General features: G+C 38.2%; 2 protein-coding genes across 4 annotated transcripts in view; one reads left to right on the top strand and one right to left on the bottom strand.

The window, feature by feature from the left end:
* LOC101855626 (sugar phosphate exchanger 3) overlaps positions 1-5,918 on the bottom strand; it is a 37,489-nt gene extending 31,571 nt beyond the window's left edge. Inside the window, exon 1 of one of the 3 annotated variants that reach the window (XM_005092209.3) lies at positions 5,691-5,918. The gene's annotated coding sequence lies outside the window, so the exon portion shown is untranslated. The remainder of the gene's footprint in view (positions 1-5,690) is intronic. The other 2 variants (XM_005092208.3, XM_005092210.3) reach the window with 2 other exon arrangements.
* A 329-nt stretch (positions 5,919-6,247) lies between these two features.
* LOC101855404 (YY1-associated factor 2) lies at positions 6,248-22,195 on the top strand. The gene is made up of 4 exons (XM_005092207.3): positions 6,248-6,355; positions 10,529-10,651; positions 13,196-13,324; positions 14,370-22,195. The coding sequence occupies exons 1-4, from the start codon at positions 6,330-6,332 to the stop codon at positions 14,575-14,577; spliced, it is 486 nt and encodes a 161-aa protein (XP_005092264.1). The 5' UTR covers positions 6,248-6,329; the 3' UTR covers positions 14,578-22,195.
* The last annotated feature ends 453 nt before the right edge of the window (positions 22,196-22,648 follow it).

Raw genomic sequence — 22,648 nt, 5'->3', positions numbered from 1 at the left:
TTTGATGGTTTTGGAAGGCTATAAATCTCATATTTTTGTCTAATTTATCCATGTTGGTGCTTCTACACAGAGTGCAGACTTGATTCTGGAGAATTACCCAAAAAAAAATTTGGGGAAAAATTATTTTTTTCATACTTAAATGGGTGTTGCGTTTTACCTAAATCATTCTCATCTGTCCACCATCTTGAATTACTTTCTTTTACAAAGATCAAAGCAAGAACAAAAGAATTCACCTATATAGGCTATATTTATGGACCCAGAGGACAGATAAATGTATGCAGCTGGAATATTCTACACTTCTAGTTATTTTAGGTAAAGTACCGCAGTCATAGGAGCCTTTACAAATTTAGAATAATTTTTTATGCAATGGGACTATTCGTTTGAATTTCAAATTTGAACAAGTAGGTCCTGTTACTAAACCGGCTGTCATCTCCACTAATTGGTCTGAAATTACTTAAATTTTTGGTATATTTTGTAGAATTGAATATTCCTTTGATATAAACTAGAAATGGAATCAATTTCGTTCAAAACAAATGTTTTTTATTCTTTCCCTATGTAAAGATGAGAAAAAAAAGTTTTTTTCTTTCTATTTTTAGATACTAAATAAGTAGGTCACATATGTAAATAAAAAATCATACAAACATAATTATTGTATCAAATCAAATCCATCCAATAACCTTTCCAATGAAATACAACACTTATTGAAAGTTATTGTGTTGACCTACACAGAAATTTATAGGATTTTTTAATTCTATGTCCACCTTCTTTACCTTAAAAAACTGGCCAAAACCAAAGAACTATTGAGAGTTAAGTTCTCGTGACCCCTTGTCTCTTCTTTCTTTGTCATGCATAGTGCTCACAACATAACTTTTTACTTTTTTCTCTTCTGTTGCCGTTAAAAAGCTTCGAGGGGCACACAATATCAAATGTGTCACAATACGGTGGAACCAGGCACTCGTCAAATTTTGGGCATACAGAGTCATTAGTCATGTATGTTAAAGCTTTTTTTTTTTTTTTTTTGCTTTTAATGTAAAGAGTACCCTTCTACCTTGAATAGAAGTTGAGATATTTGCGCCTGAAGGAGAAGAGGGATGCCTGGTATCAGAAGTAAAATTAGCGGAAAAATGGCTGCCAAACTTTGGCGACTACTAATGCATGAAAAGTCCTTGGACACTGTAAATTTACAGCTTTTAAGTCTTTGGATCAACGTTTTTATTTAACAGTAAAAAACACACAAATAAATGTGTTTTTAAAAATAGACATAAAAGGTGTTGAACCATAAAAGAAATTTGAAAAAAACAAACAATCCCACAGACAGAAAAATGCAGATTTGTTTGAATTCACTATTTTGATGAGTGCCTGATTTCATCACGCTGCCCCACATTCACAAATAATAGTGTTAATATGGCAATTCTACTTAACTGTTAAACTCTGGCGACAGGGCTGTCATCCTGACAAACTGAAAACTGCCTACTAACCAGCCTCAGAATTTCCTGACTACACTACAGCCGAACCTGCCTATAGACCTAGGTAGAAGCCACTTGTCCCAGCTCAAGTCCAAAATAATAATCCCAGTACAACAATCACTTCCTGTTTCCTTCCCCCCCCCCCCCCCTATTCTAAAATAGTCACAATCAATTAAGTGGTCAAAACTTCACACCTTTCATCTGCTATCCTCTCTGATAATGACATGCATCAGTCTCACTTATCCAACCACCAGTGCTTGCAATTCATAGGATCACTGTTTGACCAATTAAAAACAAACGTTTGAAAACCTCCTTTGCTTCCATCCTTAGCCCCACCCATCGGTGTAATGACGGCGCACCGGCAATGGAATTTTAGTTGCCGCGGGGGTTCCCCGCCGGGCGCCTTATCACGTTGGGGTCATGGGGGCCAGCTCCCTGTCGCCGCTCTGTCTGGGCCGACTTAATTTTTGGTACTTTTCAACGTACAATTTTAGGTGTATCCTTGTATTTATGGTCATTTTCATTTAGTGCACCCAAAGCACACATTTCTGCTCTTGAGATTAAAAAAAGAACGGACGTTGTAACTTGTCTGGTTATTTCGTTAGACGCGCTGGAGTCTGCAATGCTAAATTGTAATTTTTTGGGGACTAGCGTGAATTTTAAAAAATCAATATATAAAAAAAGGCCCCGTCAAAATCTCTGTCAAACTTTTGTAACATGAACGACACAACATTGGTGCAGATACTCAGAAAAGAAGGTATCTGCGCATATATAATAGAAGGCTGTAATTTTGCAATTTTATTCATCTACAACTTTATGTGTCTAATATAATCATGAATATTCGCATATTTTCTCGAAAGTTTACAAAAGTTAGGATGAAGTTCCCCTATGAAAAGTACTAATCGATTTTAGTGCTAGAATACACCTTCAATGTAGATCTAATACATTCCAGAAATTCCTTACTTTTCTTAAAATGCTAAGTCTAGGTTTTGTAATTTGACTGAATAATAGGGATGACTTCTCGTAATTGGATTAGAATAATTTCTAGCTTTCCAGGGACACTGAATCAGCACCAGACTTTTCCAGTTGTTTTTTGGGGGGTTTCTATGACCATTTGCAATAACTGACAATGTGACTGATTTCTTTACATTCATAATTGTGTCCGCGCATATTTCCGACACAAAAACTAAGAAGGAATGTTTTAGCTAGCTGTCATTATTCATTATTTTTATTCCATACAAGAAGTTTATCTCTACCCATGTATTTACACGGTTTTGTGGTTTTTTTAATCGCTTATTATATTATCTCTACCCATGTATTTACACGGTTTTGTGGTTTTTTTAATCGCTTATTATATTATATCTTTTTAGTTGCATGCAGGCTGCTACAGACACAGCATGATTCATGAACAAACGCAGAGTAACTTTCTCTTGTTTAATAGTAAAATAAGAGCTAACGCTGATCGACTTTAGTTTAAAAATGCAGATGTGCATCTTTCTTCTCTTATAACTTGACTATTACTACTCGCGCAGATTTAAGATTTCTCATGGTAAAAGACATGATATTCGTAGTCAGTTTAACACAGATTTCGGAGAGATCTGTTGAGCCTTTTTTAAATTAACAATCATTTATTCATAAGTGTGTAACTAAAATAGGACAAATTGCGTACTCTACAAACACTTGTCTAGAACAAAAACTAAGGCTAAGGCACAGAAATTAACCATTCTAACGCAGAATAAATCTCAAGACATTGAGCTTTTAGTACATCTGCGTAATGGTTTGCTGTGTGGGATGGGGAAGACGTTATTATATCGTTATAAACATTGTCAAAAATGCGAGCTTCCTGACCGACACCAGCAAAGTCGCTTCAGGGCTCATTAACCCCGTGACCCCGAGCCGGGGAGCTCCGACGGGCTGCTGAGTCACGCGAACTAAAAGTAACAGAATCGGGCGAAAAGTGACGCCGTGTAATAAGCACGGACAACCAATGCCGCCTCTCACTGCCATGTAATTCAATGTAACAACAATTCGAGGAACTGTTTTCTCAGCTGGCTGCACATTCAGGGAAGCAGGCATTGGTCAAATTAATTTCACACCTCTGGCTCCTGGCTACCAATGAAAGTTTCTGTGCTGGAGCGACACTCGAGCATTTTTAATCACAGGCACTGGTGAGATAGATTCTAGATTATCTAGATTTACATTCTAGATCTAGAATCTACATATATATCTAGATTTTTTATTTAGAATCTAGAGAGGGCAAATTGGGAGGACTTCCGTAACGAGCGACCACTATGAGACAGAGCAGAATTGAGGGCTAGGGCTAGGGGTAGGGGTAGGGGTAGGGTTAGGGGTAGGGTTAGGGGTAGGGTTAGGGGTAGGGTTTGGGGTAGGGTCAGGGTTAGGCCTCTTCTTTATTGTGTTTGAATAGTTTGATGGGGTGGTCGCTCGTTAAGGAAGTCCTTCCGGCAAATCACTTCTAGATCTAGAATCTAGATCTAGAATCTAGAACTAGATGTAGATCTAGAATCTAGATCTATCTAGATCTAGAATCTAAATAGGAAGTGGCTATTCTCATCCGGGGTGAGAATAGAAAAACGATCTAGATCTACCTCTCACCCCGGGTGAGACTTGCCAGCGTAGGCTATTCTCACCCGGTTAGATTAATAAATGGCCGGCACTATTTCTCCGAACACTCTGAAATCACATCCTTTCCCGCAAATTTCGGATATTATATAGATCAATAATTGTAGTATAGGCCTACCAAAGATTGTTCGTATACAATATGGTTCAAGCGGTCCAAAAAATGTCCGCAGTAAATATTTATATAAAGAATGCTACAATTCCAAACAGTTTTTCGCTACAGATATGACGAGTTGCCTATGAAGGGTGCTGCTCTTAAAGGTAATGTGTTGTGTTCACTCATGTGCTGTCTAGATCTAGATCTAGATCTACGGAGGGTTATTGATAACGACACATAGAACTATTAGAACTGGCATCTGCGGTGGTCACTGCCACGACCAATAATGTACCGACACTGGCAGGCCCCTTAAGGTGTGTGATTCCATAATTTACATGTAATATCCTCTCCTTTAAAAAAAATAAAATTACTCACATTTAGGGTTAAAACAGCCAATCTTCTTCGGACAGGTGGACACACGCCCTTATTTGTTAATGTTTGTTGTTTATCATGGGCTGTTCTAATTTTGATTTCATTCTGTTGTGAAACCTTTCTTTTTCACGTTTTTACACTCATCTAAAAATCTCTAGACTAGATTCTAGCTCTTGAAAATTGAAATAAATATAGACCCAAAAATTTGCTCCTGTGTGTGTGTGTGTGTGCGCGTGTGTGAGTGTGTCTGTGTGTGATAGTAAGTGTGTAAGTGGAGAGTGAGTGTGTGTGTGTTTGTTTTTCGGGCTTTATTTCAGCCTTCATTCAGTAACAGTTCAAAGTATACAAAAATAGAAACACAGGATCCATTCACTCCAGGGCTCACGAGTCGTTCATCTTTTTCAGTTTCACTCATTCATTCAATTCCCGTGTTCTCTCCCGCGGCTCATCCCCGTCCGCATGGCTTTCACACCCCACCCCCTCCCTCCAGGCATACACAAAGAAAATCTCACTCATTCCCTTGCACCCTGCGAACCATGGACAATAATATAGGCAAAACACTGCCTAAGCTGCATTATTTTCGTTCGTGAGCTGTGGACCAGGCCAGGGGGGTCGGTGTCGTCGTCTTGTAGTTGCTGTCGGGTGTGGATACACTCGCACATTCTTCCTTTAACCCGCTCTTTCACTCACACTGTCTCTCCATCCACAGCTCAGCTCGTCATACGTTCAAAAGATGTCCATTGGTCATGTTTGTTTAGTTAGTGTGTGTATAAGTTTGTGTGTGTACATGTGCATGAGCATGATGGTGGTGGGTGTGTGGTGGGTTTTACTGAAGGTTGTCTGTAGGCGGGCTTTCCATGCGGTGTTCCTTCCCCCAGACCAGAGGCAGAATGAAAGTTGGCGCCGAACTCTCGCAATAAATAGGCAAAACATCACGAGACCGGAAGCCGGAAACCGTTCGGAGAAATAAAGATGGGCACTAGATCTAGATTCTATTTCTCCGAACTTCCGGAGAAATAGTCACTTCGTTAATAAATTCGTAAAAATAAAACAAACAATATAGTTCAATAGTAATGATACTATACTATAGTATAGTATAGTATAGATCTAAGTACCTCCACAAAGCAAACAGACACGCTGATGCGTACTCAAACTCTGCCTCAGCCTGGGCCAGATCTTACCAAATCCAGTCTTCAGTCTTCACTCCTTAATCCAGTCTTCAGTCTTCACTCCTCAGCTGTGACATGATAGACAGACATGTTTGTTTACTTGTGTGTGTGTGTAGGCCAACACAATGGCAGTGTATTCAGAGAGTATTGAAGACAAAAAATGAGAAGACTGTCGCCTGTCACATTTCGAATCAAAACAATAAAAATCTGATTCACCTTTCCGTTTGTTTAAGAAAATGAATTCGCCTTTATTCAAAAGTAATGGCAAAATTTATCTTCTGTCATCAAAATAATTTTTTAGTCAGCTCGATTTCTTAATTTAAAAAATATTTTTAATTCGCCAGCTATTTTGTTTTCTTTTGTTTTCTTTACATTATATCTCTTTCTGTTGATTGTTTCGTAAACTTCCTAAATGTTCCCGCGATCTGTTTTTAATAATAATGACCCATATCTCTGAGAGTTGATTAGCTGAAATCAAGTCACGTGGGCAATTTGACATCCATTTTATTTTGTGTCCCAAAATAAGCCATACGACAAACAAAAGAGCAAGTGAGAGCTCCAGAACAACCGTCTGACTGTGTCCAAATGGACGAAAAAAGATCATCAGGACGGTAATATGCTTTTCTTTTCTGTCTTTTATGCGCTTTCAAGCCTTTTGACAGTGTCTAAGCTGCTTTCTTTTTTCCTTTTCTTGTCTCAACGAGTTGAAGCGCGCGCCTCCTCCCCTCCCAACTCCTCCACCAGGTCCCTGCTGATTGCCGACGAAATCTGTCGGATTTTATGATGAACACATACAAATTTACCGAGAAATAATGACTATCTAGACTCGAGGTCAAAACCTAGCCTTCACTCCTAATAAAATGGGTCTGTTTGAAGCGACTATGCTGTCTTTAACTTGACTCTGTTGGTCACAGAACATTGGGCCTGATATGGTTATTGTGAGGGCTCGCTCTGCTAGATTAGAATCTTACCCCGCTGACTGGCCAGCTCTTTTTTAGCAGTCAGTCAAAGGCAAACTGAAAAAAAAATAGAATCTAACCGAAGGGGAGTCGATTTTCGACATATTTATAAATTATGCCCTAAAAAATCAAGAGTTGATGAATTTCGGAATTGTAACCCAATTTAAAATGTCGGAACAGAGTAGCCTATTCTTGACAATCTCGAAACCAAGACAAAATAAATGCTCCTCACTGTTCGTGCGAAGTAGCCTACTCATTCTGGACCTTCATGGGCGTGTAAAGTACAAATCGCAATAAAATGTTTAGACTTTTGGATATTGTTTCAAATTCAAGGCAACTTTCCAGGAGTAGGTTTGTATACACACTCACACATCTATTGTTTACCCTGGTCGTGCAGGGGCCGGGTTTATGTCGCCCGTTAAGTCTATTTCGGCACCTCACCTTCGTTCTGGCCCCTGGCTCAGCAAACGCGCGCCGAGCTTCATCTCCCGTTCGATTCAGGTCCCACGTCTGGTCTTTATTCATGGAGCTCAAGTGTGTGTTCGTCAGTCTGCTTGAGTTTGTGTTCGTTTATGGCCTTCTTCTAGAACCGCCTGCGTTGGTTCGTAACGGAGACATACACGACACCATGTTGGTAGCTCTAGATGTTCGTCCAATGAAATTATAGAGCAAATTGACCCACTTAGACATTAGGAGCTTGAAAGGTTAGTTAGGAAACAGGCCTTCCATATTTCTATATAAAATCTTTCAAATGAGCTTGATTTTGTATGAAATGATTGTACCTGATAAAAAATTAAGCTCGTTTGATAATTTTGTATATATACCAATGTGCTGGTAAAAAGAACATTTTGAGTTCAAAACATTCGGAAATTGACCTATATAATCCCCTTTCGAACCCCAGGTCATTCATACAACAAGAGCGTTTAAAGAGGTTATTCGAATGGGCGTAATTACTCGTAATGTCTTCAGCTTTTATGAGAGGGGTTTATTCATGGTGTTCGTTGTATTACACTTTTATTTTTATAAATAGAAAGCTATTTAAAAGATAAAGCATTATTTTCATCATCAATTAACATATTCCCACGATATTCAAGGCGAAAAGACACGTTTCCAGGCGCGCTCGCTGTACACCAACAGTACACACTGAGTGACCCCGGCGGCCTGTCCAGAATGTCAGACGTAATCGGTTGCTGATAAGATTCGCATCTCAGCACAGACGCAGGAAATTAGTTAATTTACTATTTACTGTCCAGGAGTGCAGTGGGCCCCACTAATAAACAGTGCTCAGTAATAACAGAATGAGAATTTCAGCTATAGCTGGCCTTTTATCCCTCATAATTTTTTTTAAAGTTATATTGTTAGAATTGGCATGCTCTGCAGTATAGTTACAGTATAATGTCAGTGGTCCAACCATTGACAAAACCCTATATCAGACAGGTGGGAAAGTAGGAAAAAAACAACAAATGGAGCAAAACAATTTCCATTGCGAATTGTACTACATGGAAAGTATGATCAAATTTTGTATAAACAGCATGGGCCAGGAACACAAGACAACAAGATATATATATAAAGAAAAAGGTAGCGTCAATTGCCACTGAGTGACACGGTGTCAAGTCTGAAAACAACACTATCTTTAGCATTATACATAATGTGCGTCTAATGGGTCAATTTGTTCTCAACTAATTTCCTTGGACGAGCATCTAGTCTAGAGCTACGGTACCAACTTGGCGTGTTTTCAATGAGACGTAGGCCTAGATCATCTAGATATCTAGGCTAGCCTTAGCCTACACTTTGGTGTAGAAAGGTGTAGAACCAACACAAGCAATTCTAGAAGTAGAAGGTCACAAACGCACAGAAACTCAAGCAGAAATTCACGTTATATCGGGGAGCATAAATCTGGGGACGAGGGTCAGGAAAAGACACACAAACACACACACACAGAGGGACAGAGAAGCGAACGCACAACACCGAGTACTCTAGCACAAAAAGCAAGATCTACCCACCAATGCAAAAAAGAGCTCCAATTTACTCGGTGGCAATTGACAAAAAGTCAATTTTTGTCAATTGCCAACGCGTCACTCGGTGGCAATTAACACTACCAAAGAAAAATTAGTTTGATTAATATGGAAAGCATGTAAAATTTCAACGTCTTACATTCCCTTACTTAAGCCTTGATGAATTGTACATGACAGCCTGCACTAAAATTAATTCTATCATTTTGGACAACACATCCCTTGTTGCCTCAATAAAAACATTTGTCAGAAGTTAAAGACCTATAGGCTTCTGATCGGTAACAAAAAAAGATACAGACGGTCATTTTTACCATCATCCATCAAAATTCTTCCATCTAAATCATCTTGTTATAAAAGTATTCATGTCCTTAGAGCATGCATCAGAATAACATTGACATGTATCTAGATTAAAATTATTATCCTGCGTGTGTGTACATGGTGAAACACCATATCAGTCATACAATATGCCAGGATCTGGACAATAAAGATGTATCTTATAATTATGTCATCTATAAATCTTATGACCCACATGCGACTTTTTAAATTGATTGTTTATTTTATGATGTGTTGCATGATACCATGTATGCAGAAGAGGGAGGAAGAAAAGCTGGATGCACTTTGATGTTAATTTAGATTTACCGAACAATAACTCAAGAGACTTGGCGTGGGGCTTGGTCTATCACCGCATTGGCACATATTGTGATTGCCTCCTTGTGGGATGGCGAGACTTGGTCTTGTAACAGGAACTTGACTCAGTGAAAAGTAGGCACTGGCACTTGATCTACAGCAGATCTTGACTATATTGTATTCCTTTTCCCAACTAATAGCTATTTTTTATCGAGGCCATTGTTTATTACATTGTTTAGTAAAGCGCATAGAGCCTGCTGTAAAGAATATGCACCGCCACTGAATAAATGCAATTATTATTTTATTTATTAGGCTACCTGTGTATCTCAAATGATGTCTAGTCAGCCTCCATGTGGTGATAAGATACTGGAAAATAAAGGAGAAATAACTGATACATTGATAGTGGATAAATCTAAGTAATAAAAATGAATCTATTAGTTAATCCGTTATAACTTTATTATTATAACTTGTTCACTTTTGTCTGACTGCATTAAAAATAAATTAGCTCATTGACGAATTTACCTTTGCCGAAGAAACTTTTTATGGCACTTCTACAGGCCAGCGACCAAACAAAAATTATTTTTTAAAATCTTGACCTCTGGTAATAAGTTTTTCTGTTTGGGCCCAATATTAGAAACCGCTCTTGGCTACAATTTATTGATCATTTTGAGAAAACGACACGACCCTGCCGCCATATTTTAGTGTAAGCTTGTCGATTTCATCCCTCGGCTGTAGCATATTGGCATCTCCACGTGAGTCTTAAAAAATACTCACCCTGTCTCTTGAATCGTGTTAAAGAGTGGTGTCGAGGAAATTGTGTCAACTTTTAAGTGTTTTTGGTGTATGCTGCAAATCCCGTATTACTTTTTTTAACCCTCTTTTAGGCTTACTTCAAAGAAAATGTGTCATGATCCTAGTTTGCGGTGACTTTTATGAATGGGCTTTTAAAATTATTCTGTTGGTCGCTTAAATTTTAGACCCGCATGCTAAGACCCAGAAAGATTAAACAGAGCGATTTCTTTCTATCCCTTTCAGACAAAAGTGAATGTGCTATAGTTACAGTTCAGTGTGTAAACTTGATCTTTGTTTATCATGTTCAGGAACATCATGTTGGTCCCAGTGGTCCTGTTATAGCCTGGGCCCACTGTATACGCCAAATAATTTTGCTTCAAATTTTTTTCTTCAGGTCCAAGAGACAAGCAAAAGTTTTAGAAGATGGTTTCTGGGACTGTAGTGTCTGCACATACAAAAATTCACCAGAGGCCTACAAATGTGAAATGTGTGATGTAAGGAAAGGGACTTCCACCAGGTATAGTTGTTTCTCTGACTCCCTGTTGTCTGCAGGCCTGCTATTGATGTTGGCTATGTCATGTTGTTGGGTGCCCAGGTGTCTACTCTTTCAATGCCCATCCAAATTAAAATTTTGTTATTTGGTAGACTGGAGCTGTGTTTCATATTTATACATAGTATATAAATGCCCTCTCAATTTCAAGAATCCTTTTCAAATTTTTCAAACGAGACCTTCTCATTTTTTTGAAAGGTGTGACAATGTAAAGTTGTGTTCGGAATAATGTAGCAATGCCCACCGAGCGCGTTTTGTTCTGCCGATTTTTGGCCCCCGCAGCGGGGGTGTTTCATGGGACGCACTAACGCGAAGGTTGTTGTCTTCAACTCGCTCTCACGCCGCTTCTCGTGAATGAATATGAATGAAACTTGGCAGCCAATCAGAAAAGAGGTCAATCTCATAGTATGCAGTTTGACAACATTGTACCCATCCTAGAAGCAGTCGAAAACGTTTGCGAAAGTGGTTGATGTGGTGCGCTTTGAAGATTTTTCGGAGCTGTGATTTGTCAAACTGACATACGTTGTACACCATTTTTCTTTATTCCCTTAAAATTTCAAGCTTCTGTGTTTAGCGGTTTTCGCGTAATCTTTAAAAATGTGGGAGTAACTAAGGGAAAAAGCGGCATTGCCATTTGCACGTGCTGGGAAATTTCCACTGAGTGACGTCATCATCCATCGGTCGCCTCGGGCGCTGCAAACGAGGCCCCGCTCATGTGAACCGGAAAGGGGGGGAAGGATACTTGAAAACTAAACGGGGGCCTTGATAACTTGCGTTTTTGTTGCATTTTAGTCACAATACAATAGATGTAGTCGTTTTTATTTGCTTGATTGCATGACAGAAGAATAGAAACAGAAAAGCAAACATCTTGAGAAGTGGTATGGCATTGTATTTGCGTTATGAAAGCCTATTCCCCCCTCTTGGGAAAGCACACACTTGGACTCGTCCTGTGTGCTCTGTTTGGAAAAGTGAGGCATTAAGATTGTTATTAAAGAGTATGGTGCTTATTTAGTCCAGTCTGGGTAGATAGTCCCGTTTATACATTGTTATCGTTCACACGTGAGTGCGCGCGCATGCGTGTGTGTGTGTGTGCGCGCGCGTGAGAGAGAGAGAGAGAGAGAAGGGGGGGGGGGTGTAAATATGTTACATTTACTGTATGAGTTGTAGCCTACACATGCGAAATATTCCCATGACTTGTAAACTATATTATCTGAATGCATCTTAATCTACCACACAATAGGACACTGTCCAACAATGGATATACACAGAGACGATCTTATTTTCTATAACAAAGTATGCATGCTTTTACTAGTACAGAACTGTATTTATTAGACTAATAAATCCTGCTCTCTACTTACATTTTTGTGACAAATTGATCCAGAGCATTGCTTGGCAAGGAGGAACCTTTTATGTTGCCAAGTTTCATTCAAATATCATGACTTTGGGAGAACATATGACTGATAATCTTTGTAAATCTGTAAAGAACGCCGCTTTTTTACCTGTTAATGTCTTTACAACTCAAAAAGTATGACAGATATTAAAAATCAGACTGCATGACTAGATTCTGCTTTAAAAAATGTACTAGACTGCCAAGTTTCATTTACATATATTCCAAGAAATAGGCGAGCTATGACAAATATTGTCTAAAAACGCACTGAAAACCGCCACATTTTTACCTATAAACGTCTTCATAACTCAAAAAATAGGATAGCTATGAAAAATCTGAAAGCAGGACTAGATTCTGCACTAGAAAATGTACTGGATTGCCAAGTTTCTTTTAAATACTCCGAGAAATGAGCGAGTTATGACGAATATTGTCTCAAAACTCACCAAAGAACGTCCCATATTTGGGGGTTTTTTCATTATATAAAAGTGTACCAGAAATTAATTGATTAAAAAATCTGTAACTTTTTTGTTTATTGATGGATTTCAAAAATTCAAAAAGTTCCATGCTCTGTGAAGATAAAGCTACAAAATGCACATATTTGCAAACACTTTCTGGCAAAGAAAGGTTTTTCGTGGTCATTGCTAAATAATGACTCAGGAAGGGAAAAAATGGTTGGGAAAACAGGCCTGACTTTGTCATATTTCGCATAAAAACTTCCATAATTATGTGAATCATTAAAAAAAGAAAATTGGCATTCAAGCGTACTTTTTAGCCTTGAACTGATTTCCAATGCAAAAATTAATGTAGGATTACTATTGCTGTTGTATCACAGGTAAGTAATTTCTGTGATGTTCTTAATTTTTCTACTCTACTTTTATTCTACCTTCCCAGTAAGTTACATGAACAGGGGAAAAATGTGTTGACATGGTGCTCCCTCACTGCAAAATTAATTGAAATGTTTGTCTGGCTCTTGCTGTTTCTCGACTTTTTCTTTCCCAACACCAGTCAAGCCTTATGTTTTATTAGCTTATGGTCTTTATGAAAAAATATGTTTGTCTAAAGTTATCAATTGAGTGAGCTGCCTTTGGATCATTTCATCATCTGTTTTTGTGTGCCTTTTCCAGGAAGCCGAGAATAAATCCTCAGCTGGTGGCCCTTCAAAAAGCACAGCAGTTTGCACCCCCTCCCAAAAAAGAAAAAACACACTCTTCCAAGCGAGATAAAAATGGAGACAGCAGTTCAGAATCCTCCAGGTAGCGAATTTATTCATGCTGACATAAAGTCGATAATACATGTATAATAATGACTTGATAGGCTCCAAGTGGAGACATGTCTTTTCCTTACAGCCATGTCCCTTAAGGTACTATGCTTTCTTTACTGAATTGAATCCCTATCCTGGTATGTCATCATCTGTATGAGCATTGTATGTTTAAAACTAGAGGGTGAAGGCAAGACCATTTTTATTTTTCTACTCCCAAACTGCTTCGTAGAAGAATGTCTTTTGACTTTACGATACCTGCAGACTACTAGGTGGGCAAGTCTGCCAAGAATTTTATACATTAAGTTTTGGCAGGATTTTAAAAAAGCAATCTATTATCATGGAGCCTTATTTATTTTGTCTGATAAGTGGTAAAATCGTTTTTCTATAATATAATCCAGTGAAGTCTTGTGTATTTACAGTTCCTAACTTCTAATGTCAGTAGTCAGTGAGTGAGAAATAAGAGATTTAGTCACTAACTATTTATGGATATTGACCGTCCCCAGTTAAACCGTTGTGCAGTGGAAAGATAAAAACCTGGTGTACCTTTTTTGTGAAAAGTGAAATGTTTTTCCCATTTCATATTTCATGTCATAATAATGATAACAGTCAAGAGAGCCTTCTAAAGAGCTATGGGTTCTGTTTTTGCTTGTTCAATCAAAGAGACGTTTCCTGGTTCTGGAAATCACCATTCTGTGCTAGGTTTTTCTGAGGTGAAGCTGAATTTTTACATGGCAATAAGGAAAGTTGGGGTTTCACGTTGTGTTTTGAAAGAAATATTTGTTTCTTTTCGCTTTCTGCCGTTATCAAAATGTGTTTTACTAGCATCCATATATATGTATTTTGAAGTTTGTTTGCCTGAAACATCAAATGTATTGTTTTTGTGTTGAGGCTTTTCTTCACCTTTTTTGTGATTTTCTCAAATTCTTCGGCCTCAAGCAGCCTTAACTAGTTTTTTTTCTTTAGTGAAGTAACGTGTTAACATGATGTTCAAGTGGGACGTGAAGATTACCTCTCCGTGTTTCTTTGTCCCCGTCCAGAGTGCCCCGGTTGAAGAATGTGGACAGAAGCAGGCCCAGCCATCTTTCCGTCACAGTAGGCAATGTGACAGTTGTGGTCACAGACTACCAGCCCAAACCAGACCCAAGGTCCTCAGACAGCCATATAAGCTCTGATGCCAGTGATACAAACTCTGTCGCAGCACCTGATCTAAATGATGATTCCTCACGAGATGCCGGTACATCATAGAAAATAGGACGTTTTACTTTGTTGGGTCTTTTTGTTTGTTTTTTGGGGTTTTTTACACTATTTCATAACTAAGGGTTGTCTGCCTGGAGAGCTGTACTCCAAGAGACAATGCTCATGATTTCCTTCTCTTGTGAAGCTTTCAAGAATTTTTATTTTCCTCACTTTCAATAGAGTGGATATCAGAGAAGGGTCTATGAGTTCATAATCAAATGAGAAGTGAGTCTAAATTGTGGGAAGGTGTTTGGATCATGACGAAATTCAAATGAACGTACAAAATCTTATGCTGTTATATCACGCTTGCTGAGATTCTTCACTTATTTGACACAGCTTTGTTTAGGAATGGACCATAGAGTTGTTTGCTTAACCCTTGTTTCACCGGAAGTAGCATGTGGTTGTTCAACTGGACTGCATCACTATAGCAATCGATGTCTGGGCCAAGGGAAGTGCTAAAAATTCAAAATAACTTGCGAACTCATTGGTCACTGTTTATAACTTTGACCTGCAATTTACTAAGTCATTTACCTTATGTGTCACGACGTGGTGGAATCAGGCTCTCGTCAATTTTTGGGCATGTAGAGTTATTGGTATCATATTAAAGCTTGTTCATTTGTCTTGCTTTGGATGAACAAAATGTCAGTTTATCTTCAATACAAATCGAGATATTTGCAAAGGAGGGAGGTGGGGTCACCTGGTTTCAGGAGTAAAATTAGTTTGAAAATGGCTGCCAAAGATGAGTTATTTCCTTAGCTTGAGAGTCCATGGACGCTGAAAATTTACCGTTTTTGTGCCTTTAATCAACTTTTTTCCAGTAAAATCCTAACAGAAATGTGTTTTTAACCCTTTCGCACTTAACAGACTTGGCTAGCTATGGCCCCCCCCCCATCCTTAAGACAAGTGCAATAACTCCACGAAAATTGAAGGGGTACCTTACTAAAAAAAATTGTATAAAATCACAAACACAACCCAAAATGATGAAAATAGTATTTTCTGAAAGGAAAATGAATGAGCTAAATTACTAGTACAAAATTATAAGTGGAATAGAAGAGTATGAAATGATATGAGAGGTCTTTCTGAGATGCGTGCCTTGGATTCCGAGTCTAGATCTAGATCTCGTATACATTTCTTCAACTCACGAAGTTTCTGCCACTGACAAAGAGGTAATCCACACAGAAGAAATACAACACATTCACAGAGATTGAAGCCTCTGGTGGAAACTTGAAAGCACCTAAAAGGCTTTTCTTTGGGTGTTTTTATTTTGTTTCTGCCGTACTCATATCGGGCAGCTTTGCGCCCATGCATCCTAGAGACATGATGGCGTGTTTACAAATAAAATCTCCTCCGACTTTTGTTCCCGCTCAAAAAGTGACTCTTTGAGCTAGCGAAACAAGAAAAACACCATAGTAAACCGGAACTCTTCCTCTATAAAGATAGCTAAGTGAAACTTCTGATGATAGTAAAAGTAGAAGCCTCCCGCGGCAATGAAACAAACACCCCCGTGGCAGGCGCTATAGGGATGAGCGGGGGTCACCGGCGCGAGCACATATTGGCGCTGTAAGTGCGAAACGGTTAATGTGCAAGAAATTTGAAATGTGTTGAGCCAAAAAACGGAAATTCGATAAAAATTCACAAACCTGCGCTTTCTTCACTTTGGTTATTTTTACGAGCGCCTGATTTCGCCATGCTGCCTCACATATAAAGGACACTGAAATTTTCCATTAAAGAAGGTCTGGGTGTATGCCTTCTAAATGGGGCCTGCGCACTTCCTGGTCAAAGTGAGTCGGCCATGTATATATATATATAGTATAGGGCTGTCAGGCTTCCAGGGTAGCCCGGCTCACGCCCCATATATATATAGGGACGTCGCACTTCCGGGATTGATTTGGTTGTCAGAACAGTTTTGATTATTTTGTCTTTGCTGTTGTTGAACCTCTATTAACTTAAGCCAGTTCATTTGACATGGTTCTGTCTCTTCTTTTTTTTCTTTTTTTTTTTAGCAGATATAAATAACTTTCTACACAACACTTATTTCTGTTGGTCATTTGATATGGTCATAGTGTAGAAAAATGTGTTTCTCACAATAAATAGTTTGATGGTATCTAGTGTCATGGTTAGATTCTGGGACTTTAAAATAAGGACATGAGTTTGATTCACGGGGAGGGGTATTTGATTTTAAAGCATATATTATATCTCCATTTTTTGCACTTATTGGCCCTGACCTGCAGGGTGGAAGCTGCCTAGCTCCTAAATGGTGTAAATCATGTTGATGGGGACTGGGGAAGTGTAACTCATTCACAACTGATCACGTGTGGTGGTTCCCAGTGTTATTTTTGTTGTTTGTTTTTTTAAGGAAAAAATTATTGTCTCCTGCAAGAGTTGTGAAAGCATGAAATTTCCTTAATTCCTCCAAAGTGCTTGAAGTTAAAACTTTGTTGATCTTAAGGTGCAAACTGTCTATTCCAAACGGTTGCGGATCTTTAATTTTAATAAGTCGCACACGATTTCTTGAGAATATGGTGTACCAGTTCACCAGTTATTCATTGGAAAGAAAAGAAACTTTCTCATGCAAGAGTTCTAGACTCAAAGCAGATATATTCTGAACTCCCTTATTTTCTGTGTGTGATAATATCCGGGGCGCTTGAGATTATGATAGATTGAATTTTAATATATACATTTCTTTTTGTACATTTGTGAATAGCTTTATGTGATAGTTCTGTTCAAAGTTTTTAGGTGTTCTTGGTTGACATTCTGTTGTTCCAGTGATATAAATGATGCTGAATATCTTTCTGCGTATGTGGTTCTTGTTGTTGCTGTTCTTGTTTTTCTCCTTTCTTTGTGTAAGGCAGTAGTTTTAATTAGCAATTTCCTTCTGGTGGTGTGTTGCTTCACTGTTGTTTGATATGCAAGGTATGAATTAACCATTCTCTTTGTAGCTGGTTTTGTAAGTTGTGTTGGGGAAGGGGGGGTATGTGTATGTTAAATCTTTGTGTACTGATGCAAAATGAGTGACCTAATTCTTTAACCATGGCTGGACAGTACCACAGTCCGATGGGAAGTTATTATGTGTATTATGGTACGGACCGAAGATTTAAAAAATTCGAGCTAACATGCCTTTGGTTTGACCCGGAAGTCAAAGATTTGTAATTTCTATATCTGGGTGACGCTTTTGTTTATCAGTTTGACTCAAAACAAGCTTTTTTAAGAACATAATATGTTGGCTTACATTTCCGCAAACACGAAAAAATTATGCAGAATGATGATTTTAATTTGCGTGGTTAAAGAGTTCAGTCAAAAAAATATTTTAAAATGAGAGCTGAATCTATGCTTGTCATTTGAAAGCTTGACAGATGGTTTGTGGATATTTTGGTGTGGGTTCTCTCCTTAGTTCAGTGTTACTGTTTTTTAAAGTGGCTATGCAGTATGCTTTTGTGTTTATATGATTTAGATTAATATCATCTAAATATATGGTGCTTTCAAACTGAAAAGTCAGAACTTGATAGTTTGCATGGGTCTGTTTGAACCTCCCTTAGGTCGTTAACAGGTGGGGAGCTGCCCATGTTTTGTTTTTCCTCCTCTATGGGGGATTGTACCTACAGTGTGCACAAAAAGCTTCTAAAGCAGTAAGCTTGTGATAGTTTCTACTACTGTTCATTCAGTGTTCTTCAGCTTTGTTCCCATTTGTGAAATGCGTCTGAGATGAGTTCTGCTTTGCAAAATTCATCAGTTTTGCTGTTGCCTAATTTAGACCCCAGGATCATGATCATGAACATCCCGAGTCGGAAACAGACAAAAAAGAGAGTGTTGAGATTTATGCTGTTATTACAACAGTAGAGCTTGTCAGTTGTAGGGGACAGGTCTGTTGTTTTCCATAGAACTGAGGGAATAAATAACGTATTTCTAAAATTAGAGAGGGAAGTTGAAAGTTCTGCCTCGCAATTTGAAACAAATTTTTTGTTTTCTGTTTTCACATCAAACAATGGCAGGGGGCTTGGTTTTAATAATCAAATCACATTCAGTGTTGATTTTCTGTTGTTTGATGTATGAGTTTTGAAAAGAGATTGTGCTGATATTAGAAGAGGCTAGTACTGGGTTTTTGGGGGGTTTTTACCCGTTACTTGTACTTCTAGTATTTCATGGTTTCAAATGATTCTTCCTTTTACTTTTACTTCATAGTACAATTACATTAGATTACCACACCACTCACAAAAGGCACTTTGCCTTCCAGGCAGCTTCATTTCATATTGATAAATATGTCTGATTACTATGAGGCAAAATGATTTATTGGTCTACTAGTCATGACCCTCAAATAGGATTCATTTTCTTCAAGTAATGAAAGTTTAAGTAAATGAAATGGTCATCATCCTGCATCTTTGAATAATTGCTCTCAGTTGCACTGTTTTAAGAAATGACACTGAACTAAATAGCTGATATAAATCGCCCTTGAAGTTGCTAGTAGCCTACTGTGGTTTTGACTTGTCTTTGAGCTTTGTTTAGTGTTACATTTGATGGGGGGAGGGGGGGGATGCATGATGGTGTCTCATATTTTTAGTATAAACTGCACAAACTTGTTTTCATCGTTTTGTTTCCAATATTTTGAAATCACCAGAGAGACTTGATGTTTATTCTCTACATCTTGTCCCTCGTGAATCTACTTCAGTGGGGCAGTTTTTAAATTCTACTCTATTAGAAGTGGTAACACAGGTCACTGTATGTGGTTCACATGGTATGAAATGTCTTTTGTCAAGTTAAAACCATTTTGGCGCATGGCAGTTGTGAGGGCCAGGGCATTGACAAACAATTAACCTTTCCCTTTTGGGGGGGTTGGTCAATCAGGCCATTTGACAAAAGTAGGGCCCTTCCTATAGTTATATTTAGTCGAGATGAAATGTTTTAATGCTTTGTTTCCTGCTTCATGCTCCTTGTAACTTGCAACACTAGTCGTCAATATGAGGGAGTTGTATGAAGTAGGATGTTGCTTTTGTCCTGCTTTTTTTTTTGGGGGGGGGGGGGGGGGGAGGGTTAACCCAGTAAGCCTAATTGTAGCCTGGATCATATGACTGCTCCTGGCGCAGGTCTCACTTTGTAGACTAGAATTCAAACACAAAAATGTTCGATCATTTATTTTTAAAAATTATTATGAATGCAGAATACGCCTGGTCATTACTTTCCTTATTATTAGAACTAGCAGTATTCAGTGGCTTTTTTAACACTGCATAGAAAATATTACTTCATGGATTATATTTTTGAGTTTATCATATTTACTCCAGGGGTTAGCTTGTATTTTTCTCTGACATTAATTTTTATCTGAGACTGGTGGGGGTAGAGGCAGGGCTAACATGACATTGTGGCACTTGTAGCTCTGAAACCCAACAGTGCTCCTAGTATTCTGAAACTTGCCTCCTTTAGAAAATGTATTTACTTATTTGAAAAATATTCTTTTGGTCACCTGTCTTTTTGTAATGGCCATCAGGTGTTGTGTGAGCCAGTGGATTGTGTTCCAATGCAACAAGTACGATATTAGTATTGCAAGTGGACTCAGTAGTACTCAGAAAATGTAGCATTGTGTCTGATGATTTGCCACTGCCACTACTAACATGTCCATTTTGTTTTACTAGTGGGTTTTTTTGTTACTGAGAATTAGTCTGGAGAGATAGATAGTCTTGAGTAGGTGCAAAGTGTGAACTGTATTTATGCATCTTCAATATATTACCTTCCAAATTATATGCCGTTCATCAGGTTGCAGTACTTGCAAAGTCTGAACTGCAAATGATTATTCATAATCACATGTAGGGCATAAGGGTTTCAGTTGCACATTATTTGCATTTCATTCATCAAACCAATCTGGTTTATATGTTGAAATGTACTGTAACTTACTCTGGAGAGTGCAGGTCTGTGTGTCGTCAGTGTGTTACTGTTTCAGTCCCTTACTTATACTATAGTGTAGAGGCTTTCACCACTGCATCAAAGTCTGTGCCAGTTCCCTCTCTCTATCTGTTGTCATTTTTTTGTCCCAGTGCAAAGTGTTTTATATATATAGCAAAATTGTACATAATTTTTTACAAACCGTAAATACAAAAAGAGAACGGTAGGCTACGTATTGTGTAATTTCATATGTGTGTAAGTGTATGTACATGTGAGTTTTGCTTCTGAAGCAATTGTGAAGTAGTGCTACATGACAGCTGAATGATGAGGGTTGAATGCTTGTGTTGTGCTTGATTAGAAGTGTATAACGTTATGGCTGTAACATTGGATTTGTGTGTGTTTTCACCTGAGACAGACGCAAAGGTGTGGAAGAAGAAATGTGAGTTATGTTATGCAAGGATTAGTTTGATTGTCTCAGTCTTCCTCTACATGGTGCGAATGACTCAAGTTAGGGCTGGAATGTTAGGTCAAGTCAGTTCCTCATATTACTCAGCCTCCTCCAGGCTGGCCTCAGTTGTTGTAGTTACGTCGATTCTCGCTCTGTGGCGAAGTATGTATGTATGGTTATAGTTTTATCAAATTTCCTCCTGCTCATGAGATAATTGCCAAGGTCGTTTTTGGTTCTGAAATAAAGAGCAGAGCCAGCTTGGTAATATAGTTCACTTGGACAAAAGAGTGATCCAAATGTTAAATCAGTTGAGTGTACCAAAATTCAAGCATTTCTCCGAGTCAATTGTTTGAAAGTAACAGTTTTTCTTCTCTTTCTCTCAAAATGACTGAAAATGACTTGATCAATTATCTTATGAGCGTGACAATTTACAGATGGGAGCTCCGCTGGAAGAATAAGCAGTCATGAAATACAAGCAACGTAGGGTCTGTGTCTTACTTGACTCAGTCACTTAGTCCCATGGGAGGGTTATGCTAATTTTGGCCTCACCTCAGTCGTCTTTTAATGTTGAAAGGGATGTTAAAACTTAACTTTTAGAGATGGTTTGGAGTATTTCATTATAAAATAAATGGTATTCTCTTGCAAAAAGGATAGAATATTTTACCGTTACTCTTGTAATGTGACTGTGCCTGTACTTCTAGCGGAGCCCTCAAGTGTTAACAGTGTCTTAACCGTTGTAGGGCCTACTGTATAGGAAAACGCTGCAGTCTTATTCAAGAAAACTCTGCAGTCTTATTCCAATTGCCTGGAGACTGAAATGAAAATAAGAGGGGAGTGCACCTTCTTCAAATATTTTTCATGTGTTATTATATATCTGTGGCAGGTTTCTAACAAATGGCATTGCAGATTGTCTCGAAACTTCTGATTTCTGGCTATGGTAATAGTATGAATGATTACGAAGTAAGCGGCATGTTTTCATGGAGTTCCTCTATACTTCATCTTCCTAAATTCAATATATTGGCTACTTGTGTGTAAAATATAGATTAGATCATTTTCTATCATATGTTATTCATCATCTGTAATCGCCAAGAAACCCAAATAGCATCTTTTTAACATTGTAGATATATCATGTTCATGCCTGTGGGGTTAAAGAAATTCAGTGGGTTTTTTGGTACTTGCGTAGATCTGATTATTTTGAATGCTTTTAATGATCTGAAGACCGTTTGTGTGTGAGTCAAGCAAGAAAGAGGTATAAATTGAAAGGAGTGCGTTGTCTTTTTTTTTTAAATAAAAAGCTATAAATAACTTGAATTTTATTCTTGCGTTTAGTCTTTGAATTTTATTTCAGAGTACATTGTCTCTTTTATAGTACATCTCAGAATGGTATTGAAAGAAGATAAATCTAGATCTGCAGATGGTTGTTGCTACTGGCAATGATTGGTTCTCCATCTTCACTACAACTACTAATACCATTAGTACTAGACCTATCCCATTTTTGTTTGCCCACCTCGCTTTGACTCCCTCTTCCACTCTCTTCTTTCTCTCTCTTTCTCTGTCTCTCTGCATCTGTTGAAGTACATGAGCTGCCAACTTTTCAAAACCAAAAAAAAACCCAGACTTGCGTATGTGACAGGTCAAGATGGTGGGCATTGGACAAGCAACCCCTCTCCAAATCCTTCACACACACATTTCAGCATACAAATATTATTCAAACTATACCAAGCAGACAAGCAACAATAATGTCATAAATGTTTTGTAAGGGTC

The sequence above is a fragment of the Aplysia californica genome, unplaced genomic scaffold (genome assembly GCF_000002075.1).
Source record: "Aplysia californica isolate F4 #8 unplaced genomic scaffold, AplCal3.0 scaffold00042, whole genome shotgun sequence".
NCBI lineage: Eukaryota > Metazoa > Mollusca > Gastropoda > Aplysiida > Aplysiidae > Aplysia > Aplysia californica.
Note: the sequence above shows the minus strand (reverse complement) of the source record. Positions and strands in the feature narration are given on the sequence as shown.